Source organism: Eretmochelys imbricata, chromosome 24 (genome assembly GCF_965152235.1).
Source record: "Eretmochelys imbricata isolate rEreImb1 chromosome 24, rEreImb1.hap1, whole genome shotgun sequence".
Classification (NCBI taxonomy): domain Eukaryota; kingdom Metazoa; phylum Chordata; order Testudines; family Cheloniidae; genus Eretmochelys; species Eretmochelys imbricata.
This window is the reverse complement of record NC_135595.1, coordinates 1,009,090-1,021,193: the sequence shown is the minus strand read 5'-3', so window position 1 is coordinate 1,021,193 and position 12,104 is coordinate 1,009,090. Positions and strand designations below refer to the sequence as shown.

Below are 12,104 nucleotides of genomic sequence, written 5' to 3'. Positions count from 1 at the left end.
CAGCTGAGGGCTGGAGCCAGGCCAGGGCCCAGCACTGCAGCAGCCCCAGGCTCCTTCCAGCCCCTTCCCTGCAGGAGCACAGAATTCTGGACACGGCCAGTGAGCTCCTGTTCCTAACACAGTGGGGCCAGAAAGCTTCCTGGGGATATTTAGAGACGAATCGGAGCATTGCTGGAGCTTCAAACAGCGGCCATAGAGCATCCTCGACCCCTTTCACACTGGGGGCGGGGGGGCAAGGGATGGGGACACTGCAGCAGACCCTGCAACCAGGTCCACAACCCTTCTCATTGTGGCAGGGAGTGGTCAGGACACCTCTTGCCCAGGGCAGCCTGCAGCCAGAGGCGGCTCAGGAGGCCCCAGTCCTGCGGTGGGTGGGTGGGAGGGTGGTGCTGCTTGCAGGTGTTTGCCCAGGAGGCAGAGGTGCACAGCTTATTCTTGATTTCCCAGTAGCAGGTGCGACCCAGGTTCCTGGTCTCTGCACCACGGAAAGCACAGCTTCCAGACCACAGTGCATCTGGACAGCTGGAGCCAGACCCAGCAAAGGGTTCCTCCAGAGAGCTCTGCCAAAGCCCCTCTCTCTGGCCAAAACAACCCCTGCTAGCCCAAACCTGGGCCCCATACCCCCAGCTCTGCCAATGCCCCTCTATCCCCATCCACAGCCCCCTTGCTGTCCCAGCACTGAGTGCTCTACAAAGCCCTGGCTAAGCTACAATCTCTGAAGATCATACACCATGCTAAGCTACAATCTTTGAAGATCATATTATGAGCTCTGTTCTGCCCAGATGTGAGAGGCATGGGGGCAGCTCGCCCTGCAGAGCCCTCTCCAGCTTCCATCTCTCCCCTCACTCCCTGGCCTAGCCCAGCTGAGACTCAGCAGGGAGGGGGGATTCCAGCCAGATGAAGCGCTGCCTTGGGCTAGCAGGCACAGGAAAGACTCCCTGCCGGGGGGCTCAGTGGGGAGGATTTATAGCTGGCTGTGACCAAGTGGGACTGTTCTTAATGTTTCCTCTGAATAGTGTGGGGGTGTCTCAGTTTCCCCAGGCAGTTCTTAAGTATCTAGGTGGTGGGATAAGGGTGTATGATCATTGCAGAGCCCTAGAGGGCAGATGTGTGCAGGGGTCTGGACACAGAGAATGGCTGACACCCTGTTTCCTGGCCACTGATGGCCTGGGCCCTTCCCCCCTGCGAGGTGAGAGCTAAAGGGTTGGAGAACAAAGGACTCAGGTGATCTCCTGGCCTGGGAAAGGGACAATGCCAAGAGGAGGAGGGGCTGGAGGGAGTTTCAGTTTGGGGCTGGCTGGGACATGGAGTGAAGTGCAGACATGGTTGTCTGGCTCACTGCCCCCCAAAATGGACCCAGCTGAGGGGTCCCGTTCTCTGAACCTACAAGCTCTGTTTTAGACCATGTCCCTGTTGTCTAATAAACCTTGTTTTACTGGCTGGCTGAGAGTCACGTCTGACTGCAGAGTTGGGGGGCAGGACCCTCTGGCTTCCCCAAGACCCCATGTGGGCGGACTGGCTGTGGGAAGCGCACTGAGGGGCAGAGGATGCTGAATGCTCCGAGGTCAGGCGCAGGAAGGTGGAAGCTGTGTGAGCTGTGTGTCCTGGAGAGAGGCTGCTCCCAGAAAGGAGACTTTCCCAGAGTCCTGACTGGCTTCATGGGGAGCAGTTCCAGAGCATTGCCCAGGGACTCCGTGACACTGGCAGAGTGATGAAGCATCATGTGCTCCTTCCATGGTCTTTGGGGCCGAGGCTTGTGTGCATGACAGAGCTCGTGCACATAGCCAGGAACCGCTGACCATGTGGAGCCAGCTGGAGGGCATCCCGGACTGACGAGACTCCAAGCCTGGAGTGCCCCCGCCCTCCTCTGGACTCCACAACCTCAATACACTATCTAGGGCACCCACTGGTGGCAATGGGCACTGCCAGGCAAGCACCCAGCACCCGAGGACAGAGCTGCCCGCACAGATAAGGTACTTTGCTAGGTAGGACTGACACCAATAGTTAGCAGGGGCCCAGCCCTCCCAGACCCCTTGCGGGGTAGACAGGGCCCAGAGAGCCAGCCACGGGGCTGGGGGTGGGCATCACCGCAAAGGAAAGCGCCAGCCTTGCTGGCACGGGAAGGCAGAGAGCAGAGCCAGCCGGATTCCTCATGCCGCAGCCTGCAGAGCCCTGGGATTAAACAGGAGCAAGGTGGATCAGCTCCCACTACCCCCCTCTGCCTCCTGGGCAAACACCTGCGAGCAGCACCTCCCTCCCACCCACAGATTGAAGTCTTGTCCCATTCCCTTCCCCCCCCCCACATTCCACAGATACTTCCCACCCCAACTCCCAATGGCCCCTAGGAAGTGGGTCAGGGTCAGGACATGGCTTGGGGCCCTGCTGTGGGGCAACATGGGGCAGAGCCAGCTCCAGCATCACCTCAAGCCTCGTCCCCACACAGGGGCAAGTGCTGGCAGAGGCAGCTCTGGGAGAAATAGATCCTTCCCCCTCCACCTTGCTCCCTGGGGATCCACCACCCACAGGCTCCCTTCCAGCAAGGAGGCGGCACCAGCAACATCCCATTATGCAGGGGGGGCAAACATGGCACACTGCAGCTACTCTCCTGGACAGCAACTGGCCAGACCTTTCCTAGCAGCCACACCTACGCTGGGCAAGCCACATCAGGGCCACATAGGAACAAGGCACCAGAAAGATCCAGCAGCCAGCTGGGGGGTGAGGGAGCAAGTCAGAGCCACAGCCCTGGAGTCACCCAGCTCCTCCACCCAAGAGCCTTGAGCAAACCTAAGTGGAATTAATTTGAGCACAGGGGATCCTACCCCATGCCCTTGGTGCCACGGACCTCGCTGCAGCAGGGGGTGACCTGAACACTCACCCCACCGCCTGTATATTCCTCTCTGAAACACACAGAACTAGCCCTGTCGTCCCCCCCGCCCCTCAATCCCTGCATAGCCCAGCCAACAGCCCAACCCAGCCATGCTCCACCCCGCAGATCAGTGCCAGTCTCCCATTTGGGTGCCCTATGCACCCACCAATACGGTCAGGCATTTCTCCTTTCCTCCTGATTTTTGGTTTCAAGGGAAATGAAGGAAGGCAGGAGCTGAGTGCTGAAGCAGCCTTTCCTCTTCTGCCCCCCCACCGCCCAGCTCCTCAGATTGCTGCAGGAAGCAGAGAGCAGCCCCTTCCCACACAACTCCCTATCTTGCTGCTCCCTCTGTGCCCATGTGACCTGAGCTCTGCCTGACACCAGCCCAGCTGCCTGGCTGCAAACCCCTGTTAGCAAGAGTCAAAGGAATGCGAAGGAATAGGACAAGCTGCACAGATCCCCCTCTCCACATAGCCCAGCGCCTGACCATTCCACCGGCCCCTGCCTGCACTGCACACACCCCGCTAGCGTGGATGCCTATTCATCTCCCCTCTCCAGATAGGTATAAATAACATGACAGATGTCTATACAAAGAGTTATTCATATCCCTGCCAGCGCACAGCTAGAGAGAGAGAGAAAGGGAGCCGGGGGTGGGGGGGCACACCAGTATACTAGCTGGGGGTGCCTGTGCCACAGACTCCGGGCACAGAGAGTTCTGGGGGAGAGGGGGCGCGCAGTGTGCCATTCACTGCCACATGGGGTGCTAGGGAGCAAGCCAGGACACTGGGTCTCGCACACATGTTGCGCGGACAGGCTCACACAGAGCAGCTTCTAACTACACAGGGATCAACTTTGAGCCGAGGGGCTTGTCTCCAGCAGTTGGTACTCGAGGGCCCTGTTCAGGGCTGGGGTCGGCAGGACCCGCTTGCACATGCTCTGACTGTGGCCCAAGCATCCAGCCCCAGGCAGTGTTTTCAAGCGAGGTTGGGGCCGCAGAGCCAGCAAAATAAAATACTTAAAGCCAGATCGTGAGGGGCACTAAGCCTGGGCTGCTCCCAGATTAGGGCACAGCCCCCAATATTTCAGACCTCTTTAAGTGCTGGGCCCAGGCGCAGAGCAGCCGCAAGGGTCAAGGGCAGTGCCCCAGGGAGGCCAAGCAGCCATTTTAATGGTGCCACCCCTGCCACGGGGGTTGAAATGCTGCTGACCCTCTTGTAGGAGCCCGCAAATCCAAGAGCATGGAGATCCCCACCCCCAGGCTCAGCCCCACCCCAGAGACCAGGCTGGGGGCTGCCAGGCAGCGAGCAGACAGCTGTGCCCTCAGGGCTGGTGGCTGTTTGCAAACAAGGCCAGACAGACGGAGGAGCCAGGTGTGACCCCTGCATGCCAGCACTGCCTACAGACAGCCACCCTCCTCTGGGCCTGAGCATGGGGAGTCGGGAGAGCCCAAGGGAACAGGAGGGAAAGGCACCAGACATCCCTTAGTTAGGAGGTAGCCAGCTCCAGCCCGCTCCAGCCTCGGGTAGAGCCCAGAATCCCATGGGGGAGTCACGGAGCTTGACTCATGCAATGAGCCCTGGGGAACCCAGTCCCACCAGCACCACCACGTGCTGGCTCAGTGTATCCACTGGAGCAAAAAGGGGGTGGGTCTTTCCTTCTGGGAACAGTGCTACTGCGAGAGGGGTCCTGCTCCTGGGAGGGCCGAAGGCACAAGGGGCTACCCCCTGTGCCAAGGCAAAGGCACATCCCCAGCTCCAGGGGAGCCCATGGCAGGACAGCTGGGGATGGGGGGGTGGGGCAACTTCGCCCTCACTTTCTATCAGGAAGGAAGCATTTCACAGGGCTCAGCCAGCCCCAGGGTCCAGCTGCTTGGGCTCAAGGCTCAATCACATGGGGAAATTTCCTCTAAGCAGATAGCAGAACATAGCTGGGCCAGGCCCCCTCTCCCGAAGGGGACAGAGCCAGCCAAGGGGAATCCCCAGCCACACCCAAACAAGGAGCCTCCTGGGCAGGGTCTCTGTACAGCCCCCCCACACAAGGGGCCCTAAGGCTGAACCGGGGCTATGAGAATACACACAAGAGCAGGCGTTGAGGAAAAAGCAGCTCTGGGGCGGCCAGTCCACCAGAGCGAAGAATCCCACAGGAGCCAGGCCATCGGGGCTGCCAGGAGGGATGGGGGTCGAGCTGTGGAGGGCAGGAAAGTGGGGATCAGAGAGCGCTCTCTGAGCACAGAGGGGGAACTGAGAACTAAGGCAGTGGCTGGCAGGGGCCAGGGGCAGCGCCTGCCCTCCAGAGCCACTGGACTCCCATTGCCAGAGGCATCCCCGGCCCCTGCTCCGCGGCTGGGTTTCACAGAATAATGTGCCAGCCTTGCAACAGCTGCGCCCTGTCTGAAATTAGCTCTACTGAAAATCAACAGCTGAGCAGCACCAAGCAGCCCGCCCACCCCACGGGGATAGCCAAGGGGGGGAGGGGAGGAGAAGAGAGAGAACTGACACCAGGCAAATCCCCCCTCACACCCACCCCCACTGTGAACTCAGAGGAAGCGGCTTCTCCCGCCACCCTGTCCCCATCCCGCAGCTCTGGGCTGTAACAAGTGCAAAGCGCATCCAGCCACCGTGGATCCCCGGGGCCCCTGCTCTGCTCAGCGTGTGGGGAAGGTGCCTCTGCCCCAAGCGCCCCCGGCCCCTCCGCTCCGCCAGCCAGGGGGCTCGCCTGCGGCCATGCCCGCTGCTGCTGTGGGCATGGAGGGGGGACACCCCGGGTGGGGAGAGCCAAGCTGCAGAGCCAGCGCAGGGAGAGGGAGTCGGGGGAGGGAGCCCCGCCCCAGGCTGCTATAGGTTGGGGGGGAACGTGTCCCTGGAGTGTTTTATCACAGAACATAAAACCTTTCGCTGGAGATTGCTCCGTAACGCCTGGGGGCCCTGGGGCACCCCAGGGAGGGCTGAGACCCTCCCCCCACCCCCAGAGCCCCTGGGCCGAGCCCCCTACCCCAGCCCCCCACCCCCAACTATCACCCCACCCCCCTCAGAGTCACACCTGCCCCCCTCTGCCCCGCCCCATTTAGAGTCACCCCTGCCCCCCTCCGCCACGCCCCCCTCAGAGTCACACCTGCCCCCCTCCGCCCCATTTAGAGTCGCCCCGGGGGGGCCCCAGAGTCACACCTACCCCCCTCTGCCAAGCCCCCCTCAGAGTCACACCTGCCCTCCTCCGAGTCACACCTGCCCCCCTGCGCCCCATTTAGAGTCACCCCGGGGAGGGCCCCAGTCACACCTACCCCCCTCTGCCACGCCCCCCTCAGAGTCACACCTGCTTCCCTCCGCCCCGCCCCATTTACAGTCACCCCGGGGGGGCCCCCAGAGTCACACCTGCCCCGCTCCGCCACGCCCCCCTCAGAGTCACACCTGCCCTCCTCCGAGTCACACCTGCCCCCCTGCGCCCCATTTAGAGTCACCCCGGGGAGGGCCCCAGTCACACCTAGCCCCCTCTGCCACGCCCCCCTCAGAGTCACACCTGCCCCCCTCCGCCCCGCCCCACTTACAGTCACCCGGGGGGGCCCCCCGGAGTCACACCTGCCCCCCCCGCCTCACCCCCCGGGGGGCCCCCGCCCCCCCTCAGAGTCGGAGTCGCCCGCAGCCCCGCCCCCCTCAGAGTCACCCCCGCCGCCGGAGTCGCCCCGGGGGGGGCCCACCTTGGAGTAGAGCCCCCAGGAGAGCTCGGTCTCGATCACCATGACGACGATGCCGAACATGCCGAAGATGAGCGCGTAGTCGCTGAGGCGTTTGCGCTTCTCGAAGAGCGCGCGCCGGTGCCCGAGCCGGTAGCCGATGTTCTGGTGCTTCCGCTTGGGCGCGCGGGCGAAGGCGCCGGGCGCGGGCGGGCGGCGGGCGGGCGGCGGCGGCGCGGGCGGGCCCCCCCCCTCGCGGGACACCACGATCTCGGGCGGCGGCGGCGGCGGCGGGGCGGGCGCCGGCGGGCCCGGGCCGAAGGGCTGCAGCGGCTGCCCCTCGGGCTCGGCCTCCAGCAGGTTGCGGCGGGAGGCGCTGAGGCGGCTGAGCGGCTTCATGCCGCCGCCGCTGTACTTGCAGGAGCTGACGGCGATCTCGGTGAAGGGGTTGCTGTCCCGCCGCGGCGCCAGCGGGCTGGGCTGCCGGTGCCGGGGGCCCGGCGCGGGGCCGCCCGGCGGCTCGCTCAGGGCCCGCTGGCTGCCCGGGCGGGCGGCGGGCGGCGCGCCGGGCGAGGCGTGCAGCAGCCGGGGCCCGGCCCGCGGCGGCTCCTCGGGGGCCCCCGGCGGCGGCGGCGGCGCCTCCATGCTGAGGGGGGCGGGGGCCGCCTCAGCGCGCGCCCCGCGGCGGCCCGTGCCCGGCGGCCTCCCTCCCGCGCGCGGGCATGTGCGGGGCGGCGGCGGGGGCGCGGGGCGGCTGGGCGGCTTCGCCGGGGCTGCGCGGCGGGCGCCTTGTGCTCGCCGGCCCCGCCCCCCCCGCGCCCGGCCCCGCCCCCTCGCGCCCGCCGGCGCAGCCTATTGGCCGCCCCGCCCCGGCCGCGGGGCGGTGCCGCGCCTGCGCGGAGCCGGCGGGCGGGGCGGGAGTTGTAGTTGGCCGCCTGCCCGGGAGGGGCGGGGCCCAGCCGCGGCGGGGCGGGGCGGGGCCTAGGGGCGGCGGCGTCTGCTGGGAGCGCCCCGAAGAAGGGGACGGGAGGGGCGAGGCGAGGGGGTGCATGGTGGGGGTAGGGGGCCTAGGTGGGTTGGGTGCATGATGGAACCAGGGGTGCATGGTGGGGGCAGGGGGGCCTAGGTGGGTTGGGTGCATGATGGAACCAGGGGTGCATGGTGGGGGCTGGGGGCCTAGGTGGGTTGGGTGCACGATGGAACCAGGGGTGCATGGTGGGGGCTGGGGGCCTAGGTGGGTTGGGTTCACGATGGAACCAGGGGGTGCATGGTGGGGGCAGGAGGGCCTAGGTGGGTTGGGTGCACGATGGAACCAGGGGGTGCATGGTGGGGGCTGGGGGCCTAGGTGGGTTGGGTGCACGATGGAACCAGGGGTGCATGGTGGAGGCTGGGGGCCTAGGTGGGTTGGGGGCAGGGGGGCTTAGGTGGGTTGGGTGCACGATGGAACCAGGGGGTGCATGGTGGAGGCAGGGGGCCTAGGTGGGTTGGGTTCATGATGGAACCAGGGGGTGCATGGTGCGGGCTGGGGGGCCTAGGTGGGTTGGGTGCACGATGGAACCAGGGGGTGCATGGTGGGGGCAGGGGGGCCTAGGTGGGTTGGGTGCACAATGGAACCAGGGGGTGCATGGAGGGGGCAGGGGGGCCTAGTTGGGTTGGGTGCACGATGGAACCAGGGGGTGCATGGTGGGGCTGGGGGCCTAGGTGGGTTGGGTGCACAATGGAACCAGGGGGTGCATGGTGGGGGCTGGGGGCCTAGGTGGGTTGGGTGCATGATGGAACCAGGGGGTGCATGGTGGGGGCAGGGGGCCTAGGTGGGTTGGGTGCATGATGGAACCAGGGGGTGCATGGTGGGGGCTGGGGGCCTAGGTGGGTTGGGTGCATGATGGAACCAGGGGGTGCATGGTGGGGGCAGGGGGGCCTAGGTGGGTTGGGTGCATGATGGAACCAGGGGGTGCATGGTGGGGGCAGGGGGCCTAGGTGGGTTGGGTGCATGATGGAACCAGGGGGTGCATGGTGGGGGTTGGGGGCCTAGGTGGGTTGGGTGCATGATGGAACCAGGGGGTGCATTGTGGGGGCAGGGGGGCCTAGGTGGGTTGGGTGCATGATGGAACCAGGGGGTGCATGGTGGGGGCAGGTGGCCTAGGTGGGTTGGGTGCATGATGGAACCAGGGGGTGCATGGTGGGGGCAGGTGGCCTAGGTGGGTTGGGTGCATAGGATGGAACCAGGGGGTGCATGGTGGGGGCAGGTGGCCTAGGTGGGTTGGGTGCATGATGGAACCAGGGGGTGCATGGGTTGGTTGGTGCCTGGTGGGGGCCTTGGTGGGTTGTGTGTGTGGAGGGGGCGCGGGGTGGCTGGGGTGCATAGGTGGGTTGGGTGCATGGAGGGGGTGGGGGAACGCATGGGTGGAAGTTGAGGTGGGAGCAGGAGGTGCATGAGGCAGAGTGAGGGACACTGCAGTACAGCAGGGACTGAATTCCTTTCCCAAGTGCCCCAGAAGCAGGAATTGGGGAATTCCTGCACAGAGATTTGGGGGAGCAACCAGACCCCTCATTTTCTCTTTGTTCTGCCCTTCTCCTCCCACTGTGGGATCTGTTTGAAACTGGCCCTGGGGGTTGGGAAGGGGATGGGGGGGTGGCTCATTAACCTCCCCCGCATCTATTCAGCCCCTTGCCCCAGAGTGACGGAGAGGCTCTAAGTGTAAAGTGGCGTGGATGTGACCACACTCACACCAGTCATTACACAGTAAAGACGCGTGAGGTGAGGCAGCTGTCTGGTCTGTGAGAGGCCTGGGGATTCCCCCTCCCCCATCCCTCAATCCATCTATCTCCCACCTGGTCTGTCAGAGGCCAACATGACCCCCAGGAACTGTGAAATTGGAACAATACTCTTTGGACTTAACGGATGCAATCATTTGATATTTGGAATGAAACCATAGAAGGGGGTCCGGTTGCCGTAGGGCTAGAGGAGAGTCCGTTGGCTCAGAGACCCATTAGAACATCCCATTCAGTCCCCTCTCATTTACAAATGCAGGTTATAAAGTTATGCTAAAAATTTCATCCCAGTGGGCCCTCACAAGTCTTCTACACTCAGGGTATGCCTTTCCCCACACTTGCAATGCAGTCACTTCTGGGGAGGGGCATAGCAGCACTTTAACAGCATACAGCAAGGCTAGACAGCCATTGAAAGACATCAGCTGAAACTGCAGGGGGCTTTTGATTGACGCAGTGGGATTAGCAGAGTTAGAACTTGGCTGGGACAAGAGATTTCACAACCTGCCTTCTGGGGAAAGTGCCATGGGATCCCTATCTGCAGCAGCTGCACCCCGGGGACTGCTTCAGGGGGAACGAGCACCCTCTACTGAATCACCTCACCATTTTCTCCTGGAGCGCAGGCTGGGTGTGAGTTGGCCCTGTCCTGCTCAGCTTGGAGAGCTGAGGGCAGATCACAACCTGAGTCGAAATGGCTGCTTCAAAAATAAGCTTGTTCTGGCTTCATGCTGTTGGTACCAGGAAATCTGCCCCCTGCCTTTCTCACTTGGAGCCAGTCACATGCAGGTAAGTGAAACATCGATCATGGTCATTCCAACCAGCAGGAGCGTACTGGATTTGCTTTTTCTCAGTGTAAAGGGCAAGAGGACTGAGCCACGGGTTGGAGAGAGAACACCGTTAGCAAGGGGGCATTGCTTCGGCTGTGAAGCAAGGTAGCTTTCTAGGGAAAGGAAGACACATCTGCGGTCTCTTTCTGTATGCGGCATGCTTCCATCTGCTTCCTGCTTTTGCAATGCTCAGACCGGGATTGCTGGTATCTCATGTGCTCTCCTGTGGCTTTTCCAGTGGCCCGGCTGGACTCTTGGCGTGTTTTCTACCTGCGTCTCACGGGCGATATCAGGCATGTTTGGGTTGATCTAGCCCCGTGTAACACTGATCCATCTGCTCAGGTACAATGGATGCAGATGCCCCAGCCCCCATATGTCCACACAAGGTGCAGGGGAGAGGCAGAGGACTGCTTTAGTTAAATGCAGCGTTTAACCCCTCAGAGGCCTCCATCCCCTGCGAGTGGTTTGGCTGCAGACGCCAGCCCACTATAATTACATTTTCCATGGCATTAAATATGGATGGTTCAGGTTCTGCTGTTTCCACTCCGGGCTTGATTGTGCCAAGCAGCAGCTGCCAGCCGCCAGGATCCTTGTCTTGTTCTTGGAGGAATTTCATTTAAAAAATGGCTTTTAATTGCACCTGCTATTAGCTGGCAGTACCGAGTGAATGGCCGCACCCGTCTCCAGGCTGGCACTCCCGCTGCTCGCAGTCTGGGGTGGCAAACTCATTCCTCATGTGGGCGGGGGGGGGGCAGTAAACGTGGGCTAATTCAGGGTGGGGGCAGCTGGCTCATCCAAAAACCAGGTAGGTACCCGAAGCACCGCCTCTCTCTCCAGGGCTGATGAACACGTGGCTCTTCAACGACCATCCAGTCAGATAAAAGAAACACGGCTCGTCATGGGTAGAGTCTGGCTGGGAGGCAGAGGAGCATCCTGGTAGCAAATGCCCGAGCTGCCAACTTCCCAGGTTCCCCAGAGAAGAGAGCATAAGGGATTAATAACGTCACAGCGCCCCCCTTCCCATTGGGCCCTGATCCTGCAACGAGCCCCTGCACAGCTCATCACAAGACGGGGTCTTCGTTTCCTGGAGGTTAGTAACAACTCAAGGGAGCTTGAAATTAACATTGTTGTGACTGGCTGGCGGCCTGTGTGTGCACGTACTTGTACAATCCCTGCCCTTCGCTGGGTAACTGTGTGTCATAGGTGCTATACTGTCTCCAGCTGAAGGAGAATCTCCTTCAGGCCAAGCAGCAGGTGAGCTGGGATCTAGAGCATGAGGATCCACATTCTAACGCCAGTAGCTGCCGTGAGTTGCCCAGGGCAATGGCTTCGTTACGCTGTTTTAAGACCCACACTTCTTTGGCTTTGTTGATTATCTGCAGGTTAAACTCCTAATTCAGGCCCCGATCTTGCAGGCTCTTAGGAACGTGCCTGGCTGTCTGTGCTGAGGCCAGCACAGTGCTGGTGTGCAGCTCATGTGTTCGTATCTGTGGATCAAGCCCGCTCTTTACTGCCCGAGTGCTGTTTGCAGTGCCGCGTGTAGAGACCCAGGATCCACTAGCCCACCTCTCTCCCTGCCTGCTCTGCGCAAGCCCCATGCTCCCAGCACAGCAGGGGGAATCACCACAAACAGAGCCGCTTCCACCAGGGTTCACAAAATCCCACAGCTGCAGCATCACTGGGCCTCTTGCAAAACCTCCTCTTTATGCCTAAATCAACCCTGCGGCGCCCCTGGAACACGGCAGTCAGGGCCAAGGCTGAGCTCCGAGCGGAAGAGCAGTTGGCACGGAGCGTGGCAATGCCATGGCCTGTCTGAGGACCGAGATTCTGCCTCAAGAGATGCCCCTCACCTCATGGAAGCTAAGAACATAAGGAAGGAGAAGGGAGGCAACATGCCGATGGCTGAGCTCCATGTCCCTCTGTCTGCCTGGCGCACACGTGCAGGACATGGAGGGCCAGCTGGGTCCAAGGGGCC

General features: G+C 62.4%; 1 protein-coding gene across 1 annotated transcript in view; it reads right to left on the bottom strand.

The window, feature by feature from the left end:
* Positions 1-6,677, bottom strand: part of KCNN3 (potassium calcium-activated channel subfamily N member 3) — an 81,746-nt gene extending 75,069 nt beyond the window's left edge. Inside the window, exon 1 of the mRNA XM_077841381.1 lies at positions 6,558-6,677. Within this exon, the coding sequence (XP_077697507.1) occupies positions 6,558-6,617 (60 nt within the window). The 5' untranslated portion in view covers positions 6,618-6,677. The remainder of the gene's footprint in view (positions 1-6,557) is intronic.
* Between the last annotated feature and the right edge of the window lie 5,427 nt (positions 6,678-12,104).